This window comes from Trifolium pratense, linkage group LG3 (assembly GCF_020283565.1).
Source record: "Trifolium pratense cultivar HEN17-A07 linkage group LG3, ARS_RC_1.1, whole genome shotgun sequence".
NCBI classification, from domain to species: domain Eukaryota; kingdom Viridiplantae; phylum Streptophyta; class Magnoliopsida; order Fabales; family Fabaceae; genus Trifolium; species Trifolium pratense.
This window is the reverse complement of record NC_060061.1, coordinates 21,256,698-21,281,847: the sequence shown is the minus strand read 5'-3', so window position 1 is coordinate 21,281,847 and position 25,150 is coordinate 21,256,698. Positions and strand designations below refer to the sequence as shown.

At 32.8% G+C, this 25,150-nt stretch overlaps 3 protein-coding genes across 11 annotated transcripts; 2 read left to right on the top strand and 1 right to left on the bottom strand.

The window, feature by feature from the left end:
- Window positions 1-1,940: 1,940 nt before the first annotated feature.
- Window positions 1,941-7,392, top strand: LOC123913104 (pentatricopeptide repeat-containing protein At2g35030, mitochondrial-like). Of its 4 annotated transcripts, none has more exons than XM_045963707.1 (3): window positions 1,941-4,268; window positions 5,731-6,238; window positions 6,325-7,392. In XM_045963707.1, the coding sequence occupies exon 1, from the start codon at window positions 2,192-2,194 to the stop codon at window positions 4,079-4,081; it is 1,890 nt and encodes a 629-aa protein (XP_045819663.1). In that variant the 5' UTR covers window positions 1,941-2,191; the 3' UTR covers window positions 4,082-4,268; window positions 5,731-6,238; window positions 6,325-7,392. The 4 variants fall into 4 exon arrangements, 3 of the variants coding, with proteins under 3 accessions (XP_045819663.1, XP_045819662.1, XP_045819664.1); XR_006811569.1 differs by lacking the exon at window positions 1,941-4,268 and adding exons at window positions 5,177-5,252; window positions 5,541-5,627 and having other exon boundaries at window positions 5,731-7,392; XM_045963706.1 differs by having other exon boundaries at window positions 5,731-7,392.
- An 8,074-nt stretch (window positions 7,393-15,466) lies between these two features.
- LOC123913102 lies at window positions 15,467-20,169 on the top strand. Of its 6 annotated transcripts, XM_045963699.1 has the most exons (12): window positions 15,590-16,006; window positions 16,369-16,441; window positions 16,567-16,650; window positions 17,027-17,140; window positions 17,250-17,577; window positions 17,677-17,759; window positions 17,853-18,235; window positions 18,357-18,456; window positions 18,552-18,611; window positions 18,703-18,789; window positions 18,935-19,063; window positions 19,418-20,169. In XM_045963699.1, the coding sequence occupies exons 1-12, from the start codon at window positions 15,912-15,914 to the stop codon at window positions 19,718-19,720; spliced, it is 1,839 nt and encodes a 612-aa protein (XP_045819655.1). In that variant the 5' UTR covers window positions 15,590-15,911; the 3' UTR covers window positions 19,721-20,169. The 6 variants fall into 6 exon arrangements, with proteins under 6 accessions (XP_045819656.1, XP_045819655.1, XP_045819654.1 ...); XM_045963700.1 differs by lacking the exon at window positions 15,590-16,006 and adding an exon at window positions 15,467-15,580 and having other exon boundaries at window positions 17,250-17,759; XM_045963698.1 differs by having other exon boundaries at window positions 17,054-17,140; window positions 17,250-17,759.
- Window positions 20,170-20,360: 191 nt separating this feature from the next.
- On the bottom strand, window positions 20,361-23,807 carry LOC123913100 (putative pentatricopeptide repeat-containing protein At3g18840). The gene is made up of 2 exons (XM_045963696.1): window positions 21,249-23,807; window positions 20,361-20,990 (listed from the first exon to the last, which is right to left on the bottom strand). Exon 1 carries the CDS (start codon window positions 23,578-23,580, stop codon window positions 21,514-21,516), a length of 2,067 nt encoding a protein of 688 aa, XP_045819652.1. The 5' UTR covers window positions 23,581-23,807; the 3' UTR covers window positions 20,361-20,990; window positions 21,249-21,513.
- Window positions 23,808-25,150: the final 1,343 nt, after the last annotated feature.

Genomic DNA, 25,150 nt, shown 5'->3' with positions numbered 1-25,150 from the left:
GAGCAATATCCTCTATTTTCTGCTGCGGGTTCTTCAATTATATAAAATTCCCAACTTAGATAAAATTAGAAAGAAAAAAAAAACAGAAAGTTATATAAAATTCCCAACTTTAACCCTAATTTCCCAATTTCTTATCTTCTTCATCCACACCAGATTTGGAGTATCTAACAATTCTTAACTCCAGATTGGGATTTTAGTTAAAAATAAAAAGTTCTTTTTGGATTAACTGATTTTTGGTTTGTTGTGTTGTGGTTGTTGTTGCTGGATTTTTGGACTATTATTGTTGCTGGTTTTTTGCTTGTTGTTCTTGAGCGACGGTGTTGTTCTTGAATGATGGTAATCATGAGCTATGGGATGAAGACAAATATTAATTAATATCAATTTGTTGGCTTTGGTTCACTGATACTTATTCATCAAGCAGATTCTTCCCTCCCTCACACGAGGCTTATGGTTCCAAATATTTAAACAATTAAATAAATTAGAAATCCATACAGATTGAAATTGGCAATTAAATTAAAGTGATAAGCAATTAAATAAACAAATAAAAATCTATTCTTTGTGTGTTGTGGTGATGAATGAATGCCCAGATATGAGTGAGTTACGGTTGTAAAGACTGAACCGAAGAACAGCAATTTCTGCAGTTACTTTTAGTTTTTTTTTTTGTTCAATTAAGTTCTTAAAGTATTTTTATAGAAATGACAAAAGGATAATGTGATGTGGAATTATTTATCTATGTGGCACGAATTTTTTAATAAAAAATGAATGAAAAGCCACATAAGCATGCCACATAATCACTTTTGTCCAGTCAACATTCATGTTGTCGATCCGGGGGGTAAATGATGGAAGGACAAAACTTAAGCACAGTTCCCTAGGTGCTGTTGGAACTGTTCTCAAATAAGATTGTGACATGTGTATTAGTAAGTCCACGTCACATGTGGTCATCTAATATCCCGTTAATTCCTGAAAAATCTCACGTTAACTTTCTTCCATCTTTGTTAACCCACACATGAGAAAAACAGTTTCCGACTCCCTCACCTCTTGCAACAACCCATGGCAATTGTGTAGATTAAAGAGAGAGCCAATTGGAAATTAATTTTTGTTTTTTCATTCACTTTTGAGTGATATAATAATATTAGTATAGGAATTGTATGGACTAATGTTTCCATGGACGAAGGGGATGTGTGGTTGTAGCGGAATTTTGACCTCCAATAATATGTATCTCATCTTTTTAATCCTCTTTCTTTCTTAATCGCATCCCTTATTCTATCATATTATATTCCACCATAGGTTGAATATGTAACAAATCCCATGTTTAATTGCAAGCGGTGGGTTTTTATCCGGTAACTGATAGGAAAGAGAGTTAACGGAAGATTATATTTTTTTTCAGGAACTAACAGAGTTAGATGACTACATATGACGTGGACTGAGTAATACACATGTCAAAATCTTATTTGAGAACAGTTCCAACAGCACATAGGGAACTGTGTTTAAGTTTTGTCCATGGCAATCACAAAAAAATATTTTGCAGGGGGTAAAGCAAAATTCGCCTATTTTGCAGGGGGTAAAACCCTATTTACCCAAATTTCTATTAGGAAATATCATGAAGGATCTATAATGAATTATCAATTATCTAGAATACCTTCCACACCTATAAATAGACAAACATATGTACAATTGTATTCAAGTCTTTGAGATGTAATGATAATAACAATAAGGCTTCATCATGTTAATTACTAATTTGTTACCTCTTGTTCCATGTTACAAAATACTCTAATACTTTAGACCACTCGAATTGACACCAGAGAGAATCGAACATGAGATATCAAGGAGGAACATACTCTAGGTCCCAAGCCAATATCACCGACCAATTCAAGGGAGTTTAAATACTCTAATACTTGCTCTCACACTATATACTCCTATCTTTCGACTATCAACTAAAGAACACTAACAAACTATTTTTCTAACTATCACTACTACTAACAAATTGATTGTTTTTACTAGAAATACAATTTAAATACTTAATTAATCACCCAATTTGAATTACCAAAGGATACATTAATTAGAATTGGCGTATAAGCATATATGATCCATAATCTGTTATCACATATTCAAATACCATATTTAGAAGCCCCAGGAGCAATTTTCTGTAAATAAACCAAAGGATGCATCAATCATCATCCAAATTTTAATTATGAAGAAGCTATATCATCATTTATTTTTCATTTTGATGCACATTCCCAAGCTCAACAAACACTCAAACTATATCATACATGGTTACCCGTTTCAAAAGAATCTCAGAATCAGGTTCAAATCTATAGTCCCTGTTAGTTTTGAAATGAAACAATGCAATTACTTCATCTCAAAGCTATGTAGAGAAGGCAAAATTGACCAAGCACGCAAGGTGTTTGATGAAATGTCTGAACGGGATACTTGTTTATGGACTACAATGATAAGTGGGTATGTCAAGTGTGGTATGGTTAAGGAAGCGAGGAAGCTGTTTGATAGAATGGATGCGGAGAAAAATGTAATTGTTTGGACTGCTATGGTTGGTGGGTACATCAAGCTGAATCAAATTGACGAAGCTGAGAGGTTGTTTTATGAGATGCCGGTTAGGAATGTTGTGTCTTGGAATACAATGATTGACGGGTATGCGCGAAATGGCCGAACGGAACAGGCTTTGGATTTGTTTATGAGAATGCCGGAGAGGAATGTGGTTTCTTGGAATACGATTATAACGGCCTTGGCGCATTCTGGGAGGATTGAGGATGCACAGAGGTTTTTTAATAAGATGCGGGAAAGGGATGTGGTTTCGTGGACTACCATGGTTGCTGGTTTGTCAAAGAATGGGAGAATTGATGATGCTCGAGAGCTTTTTGATAGGATGCCGATCCGTAATGTGGTTTCTTGGAATGCAATGATTGCGGGTTATGCGCAGAATGGAAGGTTGGACGAGGCTTTAAAGTTGTTTGAGAGAATGCCTGAGAGGGATATGCCTTCTTGGAATACAATGGTCACAGGTTTCATTCAGAATGGGGACTTGAATAGGGCAGAGAAGTTATTTTATGCAATGCCACAAAAGAATGTCATTACTTGGACTGCTATGATGACAGGATACATACAACATGATCTAAGTGAAGAAGCATTGAAAATATTTAACAAAATGCAAGCTAATGATGGATTAAAACCAGCCACTGGAACTTTTGTGACCGTTTTAGGTGCTTGTAGTGACTTGGCAGGTCTTATCGAAGGACAACAAATCCATCAAATTATTAGTAAAACAGTTTTTCAGGAGTGCACTCATGTGGTATCAGCACTGATAAATATGTACTCAAAATGCGGTGAGTTGCATGTAGCTAGGAAGATGTTTGACGATGGGTTATCCGGGCACATGGATTTGATATCTTGGAATGGTATGATTGCCGCCTATGCACATCATGGATATGGCAATGAAGCAATAAGCCTGTTTAATAAAATGCAAGAATTAGGTTTCCAAGCCAATGATGTCACCTATGTTGGACTTCTAACAGCTTGTAGTCATGCTGGTTTAGTTGACGAGGGACTTAAATACTTTGACGAGCTTTTGAAAAACCGATATATACAAGTAAGAGAGGATCACTACACTTGTCTGATTGATCTTTTTGGTCGTGCGGGAAGGCTGAAAGAAGCTTTCAATATCATCGAGGGACTTGGAAAAGAGGCATCATTGTCTGTTTGGGGTGCACTACTAGCTGGATGTCGTGAGCATGGGAACACTGATATTGGGAAGGTCGTAGCTGATAAAATTTTGGAAACTGAACCAGAAAATGCAGGCATCTATTCATTACTCTTAAATATGTATGCTTCTGTAGGGAAGGCGAAAGAAGCTGCCAGTGTTAGGATAAAAATGAAAGACAAAGGATTAAAAAAGCAGCCCGGTTGTAGTTGGATTGAAGTCGGAAATACAGTGCAAGTATTTGTAGTCAGTGATCAATCGCATTCCCAATATGAGATGCTAGGGTATTTACTTCTTGATCTACACACAAAAATGAAGAAGGCTGGGAACATGCCAGATGATGATTTATTGGTTGATGCGGAAATTTAGTAGTATAAATCCTTATTGGTTATAGCAGTGGAGTTGTAATCGAAGTTGATGTAATAATTGAGTACTCATTTCATTTAATTTTTTCAACCACAAAAATCCGTTAATCTTTCCAAACAACTCAGTGAGAAGTCTGATTCCATAAGAGTTGAAAATCTCCTGCTTGTAAGCTCAGATGCTACAAATTAAGGTATTTCGGATTTATCTTCTTCCATTTTGAGACTGTCACTATTGTAGAAGCTTGTCAATATCTGCTGCTTCTTTCCTGTCAGCATTTAATGTAGTTTTGGTGTATTCATGCACATTATTTTAAGCCAATTCTGACTAAACATGCATGATATAATGTCTCACCAATATGATTTCAAGCAATGCAAGTTAATCATGAACAAAGCAGTTTCAGTTTCAAGTCACAAGCGCTCCAACGTTTTTTTTTTACAAAACAGACAGAATTTGTATCCTAAATTGAACATTTTATGTTTTTCCTTGTCAAGTATTATTTGTGTCTTGTTCTCATTTCATCAACTTGTGTTCTTTCTAAACCAAAATAACAGTTTTCTAAAATATCTAGAGTTCTTGCAGTATAAAGAATCTTCATTTTTCACATGAACCATAACAAGAGATTAACAGTAATAGTTTTCATACTTATAAATTATAATCGGTACTTTAAAAAAACAAGGTTCTGTTTTCTTACTAGTTTCAGCTACAATTATAAAAGTGATTCTTTGAGGAAATTCTGTGTTTTAGTTTTATAAACTAACATGATCAATGTTAACATTAACAATACTTTATGCATCAAATCCCTTTTATTTACATTTTTTTTAACAGTTTGGCAGTGATCCAATGAAATGGAGAGTAATGGAAGATGAATTTGTGAACATAAAGGAATCTTCTTATCTGTCTAAAGTGGTATTGACCTTCTTTTCCCTTCTTGCTGCATATTTCTGAGCACTACACTACACATGAAGATTTTTTATATATTTATTTGCTTAGATTTTTGTATCTTCTCATAAAAGAATGACTTTCAGCTTATTGAAGTGAATATTTGTGTGTCTCTAAGTAACTTTTTTCTTTCTTTTTGTTTCATAAATAGGAACTAGGGGAACTAAAGCAAAATATTGAATCCAAGAAGAGGCAGTACAACAACGTGGATCTTCATAGTTCTTTGACTCAAGAGGTACACACTTAAAATATTCATAACTATCATGATTTTTTCAAATCCATCATTTTCTCAAAGTTGGTTATAGCAAACAAATATGTGTTTAAGTTAAGAACAACATGAAAAGAACCAAAGAAAATGCACCTAAATTGTCTTTTACTTATTTGCAATTTGGCTGCTTTTCATGCTATATATATATATATATATATATATATATATATATATATATATATATATATATATATATATATATATATATACACATACGTGTGTCTGAAGATTCTACAACTTGAAAAACGATTGCAGCAACAATTTGTGATAACGCGTGCATTCGAGAAAACATGTTATCTACCTTTTTCACAGGATACTACAGAAGAAAATTCAGTACCCCAGGTATCTTAAACATTTACATGGAACTATTTTTTTTTCCTCCTGTTTTTCAAAGTTTACTGGAATTTGCTTCTGACTCTCAATTATGTATACCTCTAAATTTTAGGCTGCAAAGGAACTGATTAAGGAAATTGGAATATTAGAATTAGAAGTCATGTATTTGGAACAATATATGCTTTCATTGTATAGGAAAATATTTGATGAACACATTTCATCACTGTCAACCAAAGCAAGAGGATTGGAATCAGCTTCATACATTAACAAAAGTACTTCTGCATTAAGTTGCAATGATTGTATCCTTGAGAAACAAAGAAGATTGGAATTAGCATCATACATTACTAACGGAGCTTCTGTAGTACCTGTCAATGGTGCTATCACTGACAAAGAAATTTCAGTTTAGCACTCAAGCGATAACATTTCAACAAGTAATTTAGGTGGTTTTCAAATCAAGGAATGCGTTAACCAGTTAGAATCGGAATCTGTTTTAGACTAGTATTCATCGGTGTTACTCTGCATTATCTCAACAAACAGCTTGCTCGATTGAAGCTTCTTCTGAGGACATTAGGACCAAAGCTGCAGAGTCTTACCATTCCCTACCATTGTTCATGCTAGAGGTAAGTACAATAAAAAATAAAAGAGAACAGGTTACATTCATATGTCATTTGCAGACCTCTAATATACGGCTTTCAAATTTCACTAGCAAGCTCAGTGTTCTAAATCCAACTCAACTAGCCTAGCAGAACAATTTGAGAATCGTTACATTGACAACGTTCCAGCGACACTGAATTGGCTTTCCGAGGGGATGATAAAATGCATATCAGCTATATACTGTGAACTTTCAGACTCACCTTTTCTTTGTCATAAAAATGCTTGTCACCCGGTTATGAGGTACATCTTCAAAGACCAGGGTAGTAAGTGGGGATCACAGTGGAAGAAGCATTCATTATTCAATTTAAACTCCAGTAACCCTTTCCATGTCAAAGGGTAAAATAAAATTTGCGGACCTTATTGTTCAATGATAAGGATTGAGAAATTAAAAGAAAATGAGTACATGCTACGCAGATTTAGGTGAGCCATCTTATAGTTGAAGGCAAAGCAACAAGTAGACATTGTGGAAAACAGATTGCAGCACAGGATCAGAGTGAGTTCCAAATTTTTATTTTTCAGGACCAAACTGAAACTTCATTTTAATCTTTGTTTAGCTTCTGGCATGTTAATCCGTATGCAACTATGTCTTAGACAGTATTTTGTGTCCATGTTTTGTCTAGTGTCCATTCCAACTGTCCCAACTTAGGTCTCAGCCTCAGGTTTGGTAGCTTTCATTCTTGCCATGTGAAAGGGTGTCCATGTTTTGCTGAATAAGGATAAAACTTAGGGATGACAGGAAAACCCAAACCCGATAGACTCACTCGAACCCAAACTCAAGTCAACGGGCGAAACCCGAGTTGACTGGGTTTGGGTTTGGGTTTGGGTTCGGGTGGCACCCGAATATATGGGTGTGAGTTTGGGTAGTATCAAACCCACACCCGAAACTCATTCACCCACCCGTTTATATATTAAATTACCTATTTACCCCTATGTATTTTGCTCCTTTTAAGTTTTTGAATGTTGTATCGGTGCATGCTGTAGTGATGATAACATTTGATTAATTGTTTAATAAAAAAATAAACTATTTTGAAATTTACAAACTATATAATATATTGTCAAATTATGCTACATTTTGCATTTTATCAAATATAGTTCGGGTCGGGTTTGAGCAGATAATCAATTATGCGTGTTCTTGTTACGGATTTTGGGTTTGGGTGAAAAAACCTGAACTCAGCGGGTGCGGGTATGAGTTTCATTTTCCCACCCGAACAACATTTGGGTTTGGGTTTGAGTGACACCCGAATATATGGATATGAGTTTGGGTAGTATCAAACCTGCACCCATGGGCACTTATTGTCATCCCTAATAAAACTGATTGTTTTTACTAGACATACAATTTAAATATTTAATTAATCACTCAATTTGAATCACCGAAGGATATATCAACAGAGCAGTATATCCATTAATGTCTCAAATATCTGGGACATAATTAACAATATGTTTTTACAAATATATATCAGGGACGTTTTTTTTTACAAATATATATATGAGACTTAGCTTCAAGATGTTTCTGAAGTCTTTTCATACTTAAGATGTTTTGCATTTTTTCAAGTTTTCATATATCTTGCATGTCAATGTTAGGAAACCAAATTTTGACATTTTAAGTTGAGTATTAACAAGTTACAATGATAGGCCAAATTTCAATTTTTTGTGTGATTACACCCAGAAAATGCAATATTGGAATTGGACGTAAGACATCCCTATAAGGTATTGTTTGGAAAATAGGAGAATCTTTCGCTTTTCTGAGAGTAGAAAAAAAACTCACGAGTAATATTTTTTTATTTTTTTTTTTGAAAGAATTATAGAGAGAAGCAATGAATATAAAAATGTATTGAAAACTCTCAAAAACCTTCTAGAGCCCTCTTTCCATGGTTTAGTCAAAATTTATGAGTATTGCATTTTTTTTATGTCCTCCATATTAGAGAAACATAAAATTTTATGTTAGGTGGGTGGGGGACTACTCACCCTTCCCTTTCCTCATTAATTCTTATGTCTTCATAGCCCTCCTTTCCCATTTCCTCCAAACTTTCAAATAAATCCTAAGGATATTCTTTTTATTTCAAACACTAAATAATATCTTCATACACATACTCCTATTATTTTAATAATACACACTCTCCTATTTTGAACCTAGTAGCTCCAGAGCACTGCCCACTGGATTCTCTCCGGTTTCAGTAACAGTCATTAGATCCTCTTTTCTCTTCTTTTTATATTTTTTAATTTTTTTATTGAAAGACCATGATTTGATTGGATGGATTGTTCACGGGAGACAATCCACTCCCGAACCTAATAACATGCTTGGGATTATGATTCTTTCCATTCAAATTCCTTACTTATACTTACCGGGTATTTGCAAAAATATCCACAATAGATAGGGGTACGTATACGAAGTATGGATAATTATCCGTAAAAATTAGCGGGTATGGTTACCTTAGTCCCCACCCTGTTCCATACCCGAATTATATATATATATATATATATATATATATATATATATATATATATATATATATATATATATATATATATTTTATTTACATTATTATATAATAATATATGTATATCAATTTAAAAAATATAACACTATTAAACAATTATATATTTATTCGGATGACAAAAAGTTGTTCTCGTGGTTCAGTGGGGATGAGGATTTCTATTTTCATCCAATCTCTTGACTCTTAGTTTGTCTCGTCTCAAGAATAGTTTTAAAATTAAACACAGTACTATTAAAGTTGTTATGTCAAATTCCTTATTTTTTTAACGGATCAAATGCACTAGAAAGTGAAAATGAAAATTGAGGAACAACAAACGAGCTAGTACCTAGAGAAACTTGGTGAACGGAGAAGAGGGATGAGTTAGCTTTGTACTAGTAGAGAATTTTATTGGTTCAAACCATATTTTCAAGTGGGGAGACTAATATTTTTTTAGTAGATTAAAATTCAAAGCATTTTTTTTTTTTACTAAGTCATACATCCACCATTGATGTTTTTAACAAGTTAAATTTTTTGCATCGTCACTCACTGTTTTGTACTCCCTTATAAAAAAAATTGTCTTTAAATGTAAGAACCCTGCAAATTTTGAGATGTATTTGTTATTCTTTTTTTAAATATAATTTTTATTAATACTATTAATTTGCATTAGAATATTAAAAATTAACATTGCATATACTTAATACAAAGAATAATTTAATATCAGTCATTCACATTTTACACAAATTCATTACTCCAACAACTTTTTCTAATATCCTTTTTATAGAGATTTTTTTTTATACAATTTTTATAGAGATTTCTATTATAAAGAACCGAAATGAGTATTAATTATAAGTTCTTGGACAATTTGGCATTAATTTTCTTCTTGCAGCAAGTAGCAACATTTAAGTTTCCAATCTTCTGTTACAGGTTTCCATGCTTTTTGTCTCTCACAGTCTCACACACAATGGAAACAAAACACTCTCAATCTTGCCAATCTCAACTAAAAGGTTCTGTTTTTCTTTGTTGATAGAAACTTCGGTTACCTTCTGACAAGTTTATATAAAATGTATTTTTTGAAGAAAGTTTATATAAAATGTTATCAACCCCAATATGCATGCATTGGTTGCATATATATACTATGAAGCTGGGTGCAATTAATGTTCATCATACACTCTTTAAAAAACATATCACTCTGCATGATTCTTCTAATAAATTTTCATATTGATCTCTGTGCCTATTTCAAACTTTAAAGCCCACTGGCCAATTACAATGCTAGGTGCTTAATTATTTTTGTTATGTTTATTTGACCTTCTAATGATTTTTTTAATACTCTGAAGAGTATGGTTCAATCTCCTAACACTAATTTTAAGGTTTTGAAATTTGTAGAATTTTTGTTGGTTTTGGATTATAAAATGATATATTTGTACTAAGCTTTACTATAGTGTTTTGGGAACATTATTAAAGCCACAAGTATGTTTGTCAGTTTCTTATAAAAAATTGATGATTGTTTTGCTCGATTAGAAGCATCTTTTATGGTTTCTAATTATTGGAATCCTAACATAATAAAAAAGCATTGGTTCAGGTTCTCCAGGTTGAACAATGGCACAAGTCAAACACAAAATTCGTGAACAAATGGCTTCATTTTTTTGAACAAATGTATGTTGTATGTCCTTCCTTTTACAACTTGATGTTAGATACTTTCAATTTCAAAACGATTCTTCATTTATTTAGGTCAAAGGGGGAAAGGGTTGGATTTGGATATGCACAGTCATAGAAGATACGACCGTCTTATTAAGATTGAACGATTAAGATAAATTTAACTTTGATATATGTGTGTGTTTTTAAGTAGGATTATGTCTTGTTTCTAACATAGATTTTAACTGTTCACAAATCATAGTTTAGCCGACAAAAATATAAAAATTGTTAGATCAAACGCTATGACCGTAGTTCGAACACCCGTTCATCCACTTGTTTCATCTATCTAACACACACAAAAAAAATTCTAACTAAAAATTAGGATTTTGAGCTCCAAACTTAAATCTTAGACTAAAAATTTGTTGTTAAATCCACTTTTACATAATTCATCCAAGTATAAGTGTATATTTAGATGGGAGTTTCTTTTGCTGCCCTACCATTTTTTTAAACATCATTCGCTACTTATGTAGTGGATGGTTTTTGTGTTCTTTTCTAAAAATTTTCATTTTATAACATCTGCTACTTAAGTAGCGGATGAGTAAAAATATAGCATGCGAGAAACTCGTAGGGCAAAAGAAACTTCATATTTAAATTGCAATTGACGGTAGATTGATCTATAGTTTTGAATCCAAATCCATTAGTTTGAATCTTTCGGTAGGTTGAACTATTTATACGACCGATGGGGATAACTAATTTTGGTCGGATAACGGGTGAGACACAAGGTACCTACTCCCCTCTTAACCAAATTATTTTCATAGATATAAGTTAGAAATCAAACTCTTAACTACCCGTTTAAGAGATTCAAAACTTTTACTACTTGTCTCAAAAAAAAAAACTCTTACTACTTAAACCAATTCATTATCGACAAATATAATTACATTAATTAGGCTTGCACATGCAAGTATCTATAATGTTTTTGTAACTACATAGAGATATTATTTGATGCTCTTCCCTACGTACGTACGTGTATAGAACCCTATCACATAACAAAAGGCAGGGCACTTTTTCCCACCAAATTCATTGACAATGCAAATATTGGTTGGTTGTATCTAAATTTCCCAACGAAATTAATTAAATAAAATAAAAGAGACAGCCCACCAAAGCTAGTCATTTCATATCAAAATATTAACTTCTTCCTTTGACGATAAACTTTCAGCCCTTTTAAGGGAGGTTCTCTTTTCTTTCTAAGTGCGTCTTCCTTTTTTCTTCCAATTGACTCTTGCTGTATTTTACTCTTCAATCTTCACGGATATGTTGTTAGCATTATCTAGTGGAGGGGTCATGCTTTAGGGTACTATATACAATGTATTACGATAGTTCGGTTGCTGAGTTCAGAGTATGGATGTAAATGGATATTCATGGGGGCGGATAGTATATGATATCCGTGTCCATCCCATTAGATAAATAGGATATCGATGTCCGCTCCTTATCCATGCGGGTATCCGCTAAGCGGATAATCCACGGATTTTAATGTATCATCGCCAAATAAATAATAGGGCAGTACTCCGAAAACATCCCTAGTAATAGTTTAGGGAACGATTATAAGCTGTTCTGAAAACACTGCTGGCAACAGGCATAGAGCGTCGCCTTTGCAACTTTTAGGGGACGATTTTGACATGTTGCATAGAGTGTCGCCTTTGCAACGTTTAGGGGACGGTTTTGACATGTTGTAGTGTATCCATGGATTACGTTTTTATTTTATAAAATTGATTATTGAAAAAAAAAATGTGTTTAGCTTATTTTAAAGACATGAATTTCTTTCTTTTTTTTTGACAAAAAAAATACATGAAAATATTAATACACAGTATTCTTACATTTCTTTTAATTGGAATATTTATCAAATATGAAAAATTGTTTCAAAAGAAGAATATAAAAGTTTTGTCTTAAAAGATTAAAAAAGAAAATGAAAAGTGTTATTTAATGAATATGTGAAAACAAAATGCAAGAATATGAAAAGACTATTTCTTTTACAAGATAAAAATAGTAGCGTTTTTTTTTGTTACATAAAAATACTATATTTTATATTTAAGATTGAAATTTTTGAGTAATTTTACTAATTTATTAACTGATACGGATATCCGTGGGCATGAATACTATTAAACTCGCATTTGTATTCATTAGATGCGGGTAATTGAAATATCCATTTATTTTATCCACGGATATCTGTTAAGCTATCCGTCACGGGTACGAGGCGGATTTTATCCGTGGTATGAATTTTTTTACCATCCCTAGTTCAGAGACACCAAATATATAATTAAAATGTTTAGAGTTCAAATCCTAAGAATCAATATAACTCCCTAATTACAGATGAATCTAATAACATACTAAATAATTTTCAATTTTTTTTCAAAAAAATTATAGATAATATGATATAAACTTTCAATCCAACAATAAATTTTGTAAAATTCATATTTGCTAAAATAATATTCACGACTTGAGTACGGCGTAAACTTGGTCACATGTGACTGACTAGACTAAATAGTACTGATGGGTGAACCCCCGACCTTTTTTCAAGTGAATTAGTTAAGAGTGGATGGTAAAGCTATTAGCAAAAAGTAAAAACGGTTTCACCTTCTATTCTTGGTCTAATATATGACCATGATGATAGATAGTCTAATTAGTTGGTAATTTTGTTTATCTTGTATAAAGAATAAAGAGACATGTTTTACCAAACATTAATTTTGAGAGACCAAACCTTAATTTTTTATAGAGACATGTTTTACATTTACTTTTCTTTTTGTCTTAAACTCATATTAGACTTTATTCAAAAAATGGATTAAGTGCGATCGATTAAAATGGGGAATGGATTGTTTGCAGTGATATCACCATCTAGTGAAATCACGGTCATCCATAAAATTAGAGAAAGAAAAAAGTTGAAGAGAGAGATGATTTTTTATGGTTTGAATTAACACTTGAGAAAATCTGGTGGATTTTCCACGGGAGAGGATCCATTCCCATTAAAATGCAGTCAATGCATCATAGTCTTATGATTAAAATTAGATGCTCAAATTTAATTGCAATTTTAAATTTTTAAAATATAAAATATTAACCTTTAAATTTGAATCGTTTGATGATCTTGATTTTACGCCCAACCCAGATCTCTCTGATTCATATAGGTGATAAAATTAAAATCCTCTCTATCCCTTCTTGTAAGAACTTTAATAAAAAATTACAAGTATTAAGAAATGTTGTTCGAATAATAAATTTGTCTGAGAATAATTTTTATCAACTTAATTAGTAAATTTTTCTCATAAAAAATCGAGGAAATAGAAAACATGAATACTTTTTTTTAAAAAAAAGTGTGTTTATATTGTGTTGATGTCAAAATTTGTGTCAAAAAATCATTTTTGTTTCAACTATAGGTGAGGGGAAAAGAAAGAAAAAATTATGTGATAGGTCATGAGGGACAGTTAGGGAATCATTCACATTGAGCTTAAGAAAAATGATTTTGTGTTGAACATCTCACTTTAATCCAAAACTTTAATATGTTAAGTTTATGAGTTTTTTTACTTAAAAAGTGTTTAATCTCTACTTTTCTAAATAATATGAGACTTAACTCAGATGCCGCAACAACTTTTACCATTTTAAACCAAAGTATAGTAAATGAAATGTGAAATTCATTACATGGGTGTTTGCTATAGTGTTATGGCATAGAAAATAAATGAAGTGCACGAGTGGATTGAAACTCTATGCATTATGAAGGTCCATTCTCCAATAAACCACCAATCACCACCCTGTATTTTTGTCACTTTGTTCCATACTACTAAAAGGTGAAAATGTTTCACTTTCAACTTTTGAAAATTGTTACAAAAAGAGAAAATAAAATAAAACAAATAATGAAGCTGGTTTTGTTTCTTTTAATGCAATGCAAAAAACAAGTCCACCCACATAAAGACTTTAAAGTTTGTGTGTCTTTAAACATGCATGTTGTATCTTGGCATCATTGTTGATTGCATAATCTGCCATAAATATATCTCAGTCAGCCTTCATGTTTGTCATTCCTTCTTTTCTAGTCCTAAAGCTTTACTTCAAAATATGATTTTTTTTCTAGAATAATCTTTAAAAAGTGTGAGTAGTTTATTTGATAACTAATAAAAATTAGTCATATAAAAAAATTTGTTAGCAGAATAAAAGTTAATTCGTGAGTATCACTTATAAATTTCTTTGTGTGGCTATTTTTATTGGTTATTGGATAAATTTCTTTAAGATATATACTACTTTCCTTTATGTAAGCACATTTAATAATTATGGGTATTTGTCGTAAGAAAATATTTTCTTTGTGACACTTTATATATAACCAAAAATTCAGTGTTTAGATTCATTGTATATTTAATGAATCTGGTCTAATATTTATACCAGATTCATTAAATATACAATGAATCTAAAATGTGAATTTTTGCTTATAAAGTGTCACAGAGAGAGTAAGGTTTTAATTTGTGTTCCGACCTCAAATCACATTTTCAAGGTATTGTCCACTTTGAAATCTTGCATAAAATTCTCACAGTTTTATCATTTATAAAAGGCACATCGGTAAATATAAAAATGTGAGCATTGTTTATATATTACTCTTAATTATTCTCAAACAATGTAAGATGTTTCGTGTACCGGAATAATTTGTATGCCATGTTAGTATAAAATTATTTTATACATGTAGTCAATCTCACACATCATCGTATAGATATTTGTGAATATATTTTAGGAACTTGCTTAATATAACAAAGTGGTATCATAGTGTGATTTAATTATATGCATGTGTCAAAAGGATTACAAATTAATTTTAAAAAATAATTAATTATATGATATCATAGTATGATTTAACTATAGTAATATTAAACTCTGTATCTTGAGATTATAATATTACAACTGTTTTCAAAGAGAGATTTGAACTCTGTATCTTGAGATTATAATATTAAACCCTTACCACTAAATTAGAAATAAGAAGCTTATATTTAAGGATAGTGCTGGTATTATACAAAAGCTATTGATATGATTTTTCTTCTTTTAATGAAATGCAAAAAGCATAACTTTACCAAAGGAATGAAAAGTGGTGAATTAAATTAGTCTTTATGAGACTAGTCAAAACAAAAAACCTCATTAACTTCATATATTGTCAACAGCAGTACAACACAAACATACCCTCAGGTAGTAGTCTTTGTTTTCTTGTTAGTTACCATTATGGTTGAAAATAACACTTACTGTCTTTGAAGTTGATATAATAATTGAGTACTCATTTAATTTGATTTTTTCAACCACAAAACTTTGTTCATCTTTCCAAACAGCTCCTCTGTGAGAAGTCTCATTCCATAAGAGTTGAAAATCTCCTGCTTGTATAAGCTCAGATGATATGCAAATTAATGCATTTTGGATGTATCTTCCATAAGCTTGTCAATATCTGCTGCTTCTTTCCTGTCAAGCATTTAATGTAGTTTTTGGTGTATTCATGCACATTATTTTAAGCCAATTCTGACTCAACATGCATGATATAATGTCTCACCAATATGGTCTCAAGCAATGCATGTTAATCATGGACCAACCAGTTTCAGTTTCAAGTCACAAGCGCTCCAACAGGTTTTTTTTGACAAAACAGACAGAATTTGTATACTATAATTGAACATTTAATGTTTTTACTTGTCAGATTCTCATTTCACCAACTTGTGTTCTTTCTATACCAAAATAACAGTTTTCTAAAATATCTAGAGTTCTTGCAGTATAGACAATCTTCATTTTTCACATGAACCATAACAAGAGATTAACAGTTAATAGTTTCATACTTATAATCAGTAAAAAACAAGGTTCTGTTTTCTTACTAGTTTTCATCTACAATGATAAAAGTGATTCTTTGAGGAAGTTCTTTGTGTTAGTTTTGTTAACTTTAATAATACTTTATGCATCAACTCCTTTTTATTTATATTTTTTTAACTGTTTGGCAGTGATCCAATGAAATGGAGAGTAATGGAAGATGAATTTGTGAATATCAGAGAATCTTCTTATCAGCCTAAAGTGGTATTGCCCTTATTTTTCTCTTCTTGCTACATATTTCTGAGCTCTACATATGAATATTTGTGTGTCTGTTATGATATATACTTTACAGAAGTCTAACTCTTAGCAATATTTTGTTTCATAAATAGGAACTGGGATATCAAAAGCAAAATATTGAATCCAAGAAGAGGCAGTACAACAACATGGATCTTCAAAGTTCTTTGACTCAAGAGGTACACAGTTTGATGATTATTTAGCTATTTGTAAACTTTATGACTACAAAGTCAAGTAGGTTTGTCCTTGTTATGCATGACTTAGATAAGTCATGAATCAAAGAATGTAGTATTTGTTTTACACTACTTATGGACAAAATTTATTTGGATTTCCTTAGATGTTTTTACTTTTTCATGCCGTTCTTCAATAAAAATATTCATAACTACCATGATTTCTTCAAATCCATCATTTTCTCAAAGTTTGTTATAGCCACAAAAATGTTTTTAAGTTAAGAACAACACGAAAAACACCAAAGAAAATGCACCTAAGTTGTCTTTTACTTACTTGCACCTGGCTGCTTTTCATGCTATATATATTTTTTCCCTGTCTCTGAAGATTTTGCAACTACAAAAACGATTACAGCAACAATTTGTGATAAGGCGTGCATTCGAGAAAACATGTTATATACCTTTTTCACAAGATACTACAGTAGAAAATTCAATACCACAGGTATATCTTGTTAAACATTTACATGAAACTAGAATAATTTTTCTTACTTTTTTTAAAGTTTACTGGGTCTTGCTGCTGACTATCAATTATGTATATCGTTAAATTTTAGGCTGCAAAGGAACTGATTAAGGAAATTGGAATATTAGAATTAGAAGTCAAGTATTTGGAACGATATCTGCTCTCTTTGTATCGGAAAAGATTTGATGAACACATTTCATCACTGTCAACCAAAGAAAGAAGATTGGAAGCAGCTTCATACATTAACAAAAGTACTTCTGCATTAAGTTGCAATGATTCTATCCTTGACAAACAAAGAAGAATGGAATTAGCATCACACATTAACAAAGTAGCTTCTGTAGTACCTGACAGTGGTGCTATCTCTGACAAAGAAATGTCCATTTCGTACTCAAGCGATAACATCTCAACAAGTAATTTAGGTGGTTTTCAACTCAAGGAATGCAATAACCAGTTAGAACCAGAATCTGTTTTAGACTCTAGTATTCATCGGTGTTACTCTGCATTATCTCAACAAACAGCTTGCTCGATTGAGGCTTCTTCTGAGGACATTAGGACCAAAGCTGCAGAGTCTTACCATTCTCTACCATTGTTCATGCTAGAGGTAAGTACAATAAAAAACAAAAGAGAACTGGTAACATCCTTATAATTCATTTGCAGACCTCTAATATCTGGCTTTCAAATTTTATTTCACTAGCAAGCTCAGTGTGCTAAATCCAACTCAACTAGCCTAGCAGAACAGTTTGGGAATAGTTACATTGACAATGTTCAAGAGACACCGAATTGGCTTTCTGAGGAGATGATAAAATGCATATCAGCTATATATTGTGAACTTTCAGACTCACCTTTTCATAAAAATGCTTCATCACCCGGTTATGAGGTATCTTCAAAGAACCAGGGTGGTAAGCGGGGATCACAGTGGAAGAAGCATTCATTATTCAATTTAAACTCCAGCAACCCTTTCCATATCAAAGGGTCAAAAAAATTTAGCGGACCTTATGGTTCAATGATAAGGATTCAGAAATTATGCACAGATAGTCAGAAATTAAAAGAAAATGAGTACATGCTACGCAGATTTAGGTGAGCCATCTTATAGTGCTTAAAATGTGTGCACAGTATACCATGATTTGGCCGTGTGCTTTTTGGTTTGATTCTTTCTTGAGTCTGAGTTGGAAGAACTTCATATCCTATGCTTTTGCAGGTCACTTGTTTCTCGTCTGCAAGAAATTAATCCGAGAAATATGCAACACGAAGAAAAGCTAGCCTTTTGGATTAATGTGCACAATGCCTTAGTAATGCATGTAAAATTTCTAAATCTCTATCCTGCTTTTTCCATGCAAGTTATTTCTCAAAATACACGAAGCATTCCTAACATCTTGTTGTCTGTCCTCCACAGGCCTTGTTAGTTTACGGAATTTCAGCCAACAATGTCAAAAGAATGTCTACAGTACTCAAAGTAAGTTGGACCAACTTAGTTGGTCACTCATAAAACTTCAAATAGTTAACATGAATGAATTTATGCTGAAACAAGCTAGTTGATATTTCAGGCTGCATATGACATTGGGGGTCATACTGTCAGTGTAGAAATGATACAAAACTTCATTCTGGGGTGCAGATTGCCTAGCACAGGACAAGTAAATATGAATTCCATAAACTTGTACTCAAAGTGTATATCTCATTTTGTATAGCAAAAAAAAATGGTTTAGCTTAATCCAAAAAAACAATGGTTTAGCTGATATCAAATCATGTTGCTCACACACCTTTGGTTTTTTCTCCCAGTGGCTGCGACAGTGGTTTCCTTCTTTGACAAAGCCAAAGGTCAGAGATATAAGAAAAGGATATGCTATACGTCGTCCAGAACCTTTATTACTATTTGCTCTTAGCACAGGAAGCCATTCTGATCCCGCGGTAGACTTCTGGTCCTTCTGCTATTAGTTACGAATTTGTCTATGTAGAAGAACATGTATAAACCTTCATTTTGTGGTTTCCCTCTTCTCTTGGTATTTGGCAACCAAAAAAAATCATTTTCGAATATGTAGATACCAAGTTAAAACATTGTCTGAATATAATGAACTAAAGAAAATAAATTTTCAAATGACTCTTGCATTTATAAAATTACATTTATTATATGATGGAGTTGCAACAAATATAACTTTGTAGTTAAGGTATATGCAACTTTTGACGCCCCCCTGCCCTATAGAAATCATATTATTTTGGAAGGTTACACTGAATCTCAGCTGTGTTTTATTGTAACTTTCTCAGGTACGTTTGTACACATCCAAGAGACTCTTGGAGGAGCTACAATCTGCGAAAGAAGAATACATTCAGTCCAACATCACTATAACCAAGGAACATAAAATAATTCTCCCAAAGATAGTTGATTCCTTTGCAAAATGTTCAGGTCTAGGAGCACCTGATTTGGTGGAAATGGTTAAGCCTTATCTACCTGAGTCTCAAAGGAAGAGCATCCAAGAGTTTCAATCAAAGGCAAGCTGGAAAGGCATTGAGTTAACCCCTCATGACTTCACTTTTCATTGCCTGCTTTCAAAGGAATTAGCTTGGTAATAGCATGCCTTCGTACTATACACGAACTTGTGCGGATGGCATGATTGTCGGTTTATCCAATATATATACTAGACTTATATTTGATGGCAAGCACAGGTGTGATGTGTTGGCAGGAAATGTATCCGGCTCAAAGCATAACCGGTAAATAATAATTGTCTGCCTTGTATGTATGAAAATATTAAGCGTAGGAATAGGATGGCAACACTGCCGGTGAGGGCAGGGAGCAGAGTGTAATGCTACTATGTTTAGCAAGCAACAATCCTGAAGTTTTGGGAGCCTGAACTTCATTATCGTTACTGAATTTCAGGCTCCCAAAACTGAATTTTGGGTTCAAGTATTTTACTATTGCTAAATTGTTTTTCACTTTATGGATGTATCTTCTCTGTTTCAACATCTGTGCTAAACTGAATTTCAGGCTCCCAATCGATTAATGCTAAACACTGTTTTATTGTGTGTCTGCTCAGTGGAAATACTAAGTAGCGCATTCTTGTGTCTTTTTGGTCATACATCATGATCAGGTAGTAAGGGAGAATCGTGAAGAGGAAAAAAAGAAACAGCCACTCCTAAAATTTCTCAAACCTTTCTTACTCCTACAAATTTTAGCAATATAGTTTTTCTTGAAACGTTTAGCAATATAGTTAAAACCAGGTTTTTTTTGTTTTATTTTGATTAGGAATCAGTACATTTCTATCTAGATTAAAATAAAGAAGCAGATATTTGAGTCCTAAATTATTAACTGATGACAAATGTAACAAGAAAATGTATAAAAAACATCTCCAGAAACATGTATATTTCACAAGTCCTTCAGAAACATGTATAGATGAAGAATTCCTGGCTTCACATTGTGGGTGGTATCTGAAACTTAATACCTGCAGAATATCTTACAAGCAGCAGAAGGCTGGACAAACAGCAGAGCCAACCAGCAGCAACAACAAATGATAAAATCAACCAACAAGAGTAAAGGAGCTGACTTTCTCCTGGCTCCTCAATGTGCTTGCAAACAAACCTGCCAATAAGAACCCAGGGCATGCTCCTATATTTCCACTTTACCTGAATTCTTAAAGATGATAGGGCATCCACCAAAAACTTTCATGAATTCATAATTACTGAGCGTTAGTCCTTCTCTGTGTTCCATGTGTCACCAAATATGAGATATTGTCGATCATATAGGATAAAGAACACCTTATTTTTACTTGAATCCGTGCCTTCATAGAACTTATAAGCAAACAAACCTTCTTTGAAAGGAATAATATAGCTTTTCCATATGCGTCTACACAAAAGTTTGCATGGCTACTGATAGTCAAATTATAACTCATCTTGTTAATTTACTGTTCTAGGTTTCTGATTGCAACATTTGCAAAGATGTATGTAATAGAGGATGACAATATTGCATAATAATGTATATGTTTAATTATTCATTCCTACAATGCAGTAGCTAATTACACAAAGTCACAATGGGTCATGAATTGGATATCTATGAGTAAAGGCTATAATGTTATATGTGTAATAAGGAAGACATGGAAGCTACCTGGCAGTTTATCATCACTGCTTCAGTGTCTACGTTTGAATTGGCCCAAAGATGTAGGAGTCTGCTTCTTAAGACTTTCTGACAGCTTCTCTCTTTGTGAGTTCATAAATAAGTATAGTCATCCAATCACTTTCTTAGTACTACTAAAACGCAGATGGACTTATTCAATTCCTTGCTGCAATGGCATCCATAAGAATGCTGCATTGAATGATGATCTTAATATTCCCAGATGGAAAAATAATTTCAATTTTTAAAGTGTTTAGTATCAAAATATGTCTACAAAAACATCACCCCCAATTTCATGAAGTTGCTTCAGTTCTTTCCCATTCAAGCACATCAAAGTTGAATATATTGCATCTGCTTTTGCATGAGATGTATCCCCAGAAGTAAATGCATGAGTACCATTATCCACATATATCCAACTGCAACCAACAAGCTTTTTTGCCTCCTTCACTCTCATTTTCTTCCTTATTCTTCCCATCTCATCCCATTTCCCCTCAGCAGCATAGATATTGGCCAATTGCACAAACCGAGACCCATTATCTGCCCCAATTTTTAATAGTTCCTCTTCTGCTTTGTTGACAAGTGATGTATTTTTGTTTATCTGACAAGCATTAACAAATGCTCCCCAAATTGTAGCATCTATCTGTATGGGAATCTTCCTCATGAATTCTAGTGCCTTTTCTACTTGATTGGCCCTTCCATACATATCAACCATACAGGCATAGTGGTATACCTCGGGTAGTACATTGTAATCTTCTTTCATTGAAATAAAAAATTTCTCTCCTTGTTCTACTAGTCCACGGTGCCGACAAGCAGATAGAAGTGCTACAAAAGTGACTGCATCTGGCTTGACTCTTTTCTTCAACATGTCCTGAAAAAGCTGAATAGCTTTATTTTCAAAACCATGATGAGCATAACCAGCTATCATGACATTGTATAAGATTGCATCTCTATCCTTATCAGTCATTAGTTGGTAGCTTTTCTCGGCATACATGATATTACCACATTTTGAGTACATGTCAACCATAGCACTCAGCAATTTTTTATCCATATTAAGTCTCATTTTCAAGATGTACGTATGAATTTGCTTTCCTAAACAAAGGATGGCTTGCGTTGCACATGCACCAAGCACACTGATGATGATCATTGCATCAGGAATTAGTGCTTCTGTAATTATAAACTCTCTGAAAAGTTTAAAGACTTCCTCACATTGTTGCAATTTGGCATAGCCGGAACATAGAGCTGTCCAGACAACATAATTTCTTTCGGATAGAGTATCAAAAAGCCTTTGGGCTTTCGTCATGTCGCCTTGAGATGAATAGCCTACAATCAATGAAGCAACTTCAAATTGGCTTTTAATGCCAATTCCTTCATATACTGACTCCGCATACCTAATATTCCCACACTTACAGTATAAGTCTACGATGCCGCTGCTAATGAATTGATTTGAACTGAAGTCATTTTTCAACACCCACGCATGGATACACTTGCCAAGTTTCAAACATTTTAGGTTAGAGCAGGCACTTAAAACACTTGCTAAAGTATGTTCATCATGCCTAATACCTCTTTCAGTCATCTCAACAAACAAGGCAAGTGCTTTATCCATATAGCCATTCTGAGCATATCCTGCAATCAATGTATTCCAAGACACAGTATCATTCAATTCAGAATTTTTCCAAAAGACATTTAAAGCCATGTCCATCTCTCCTTCCCTACAACAAGCAGCAACCATTGCATTCTTTGAAACCAAGTCCACCACCCCATCACAACCACTAAGCACATTGCACGCTTCACGAAACAAACCACATTTAGAGTACATGTTAATAAGAGAACTCGATGCAAACTTGCTTAAATCACTTGCAGTTTTCACCATATATGAATGCATCTGCTTCCCATAACACACTACACGTAACTTGGCAGTAAAGTTAAGCATGGTTGTAAGAGTGAACTCGTCAATCCCTTTTGTGTCACGTTCAGATTGCATTCTAGCAAACAAATCGAGTGCCTCAGTTTCATATCCGTCAGCACCAACATAAGCCGACAACATGGAATTATAAGAAACCAAATCTTTATTAGAGGCAGAGTCGAAAACAGCTCGTGCTTGTCTCAAGTTGTGTGCTTTGATGTATGCCCTAATAAGGGCATTCCAAGAGAACACATTTGGGTGGGAAATTTCGTCGAACAGTTTGTGGGCATCTTGAAAAAGACCATGGTTAGAATAAATGTGAATGAGTTGATTACAAGTGAAAATAGTTGATGCAAAACCAGATTTTATTGCTTGGACATGGTCACGGTATACAACTGCATCTCTCACTATTCGAGACCTCATTGCTATTGTAATCTATGGCAATGGTTATTGCTTTTGAAAAAAATTCGTTTTGACCTGTAAAATAAATTAATGTTGTGACTTGCTTCGAGTTTTAAATTATGTTCCTTTGTGTATGTCAAAACGAAATAGGAATGAAGTTGCACAAGAACTTGGTGTTAGTCATCACAAAACCAAATTCTGTGGATTGAAGCACTTCCTTGTTAAACAATTTTTATGTTGGAAAAAACAGTTTTAGAAGATTTACCAAACAATTTCTAATGAAATGTTATTATATTGATTTTTTTAATAATTTTTTTTTAAAAAAAAAAAATAACCTTGACAAAAGAAAATGAAATTGCCCCAACTTTTGAATTTTTTTTTCTAGAAGTCTTAATTTTTGGCTTTAGAGCAATTTAGATTTGACTTATTTTTGAACTTATGAAAATAACTTATATAAGTAAATAAATTTTATATTAATTCATAAATTTTCACTACCAAAAACTGTGTATTTATAAGTTGTTTTTTCATAAATTACCTTCAAAATTTATAATAATACACAAAAGCTTATTTATTTGTATAAAAGGTTTAGTATAATCTATAAAATAAATCAATCCAAGTGGTCCTTGATAGGAGACGTGTCAATGCCACTCATGCGTTTATTGAAGGATTGCACCATTCTCAATGATGCGTGTTTTTTTTTTTTTTTGAAGAAGCTAATTTAGCTCATCCAAATTGACACAAGAGGGAATCGAACCTTAGACAAGAGGAGCACAATCTCAGGTCCCAAGCCAATACCAATGCACCAATCCAAGTGAGTTTGATGCGTGCTTTTTTTAATTAGGTTTAGGGTTTGTGGGGTTTTAAGGTATGGAATTTTGACTTTTAGTGTTTGAGCTAAAATTATTTTAAAAATAAATAACAAAACACTATTAATTTATGAATAAATTACAAATATAAAATCATGTTTACAATATAATGAGTAACGACTATCTATGCCTACCGGCACTGCAATGCAAACGATGAGTGAATGTTGATTTTGTCGAACTATATATCACTAAATTAAGGATACTTTCGACCTCATTGACTTGTCACCATGTAGTTGAATTGATTATATCAAAGACCATTTATAGTCAATATGACTAATCACTAATAAATTTAATTATTTATTTCTAAAAGAGAAATACTTTATAGTTTGTGGATCTTGATAAATTACTTTTAACCTTTTGACCGTAGAAGAAATTTGTTCGGGTAACACACCTCATTTGATTTAAGAGTTAAATGAGTTTTCAAATTTTGATTTAGGAGAAAAAATATCAATATATCAACAATCAATAACTAGCTTTGACTTCTTTTTTTTTTAAAAAAAGCTTTTGTTAATTTCCATCGGCTTCCAAAATATTTGTCTATTTTTTTTCTTTACAACGGAGTAAATAATCAAACTTAAAACCTCTTACATATACTATTTGCTATAGTGACTTTATTTCTAGGCTTAATTAATAAAATGGTCCCTTAAAGACATTTTTGGTTTCATATTGGTCCCTTAAAGAAAAAAAGGTCTAAATAGGTCCCTTAAAGAATAAAAGGTCCGAAT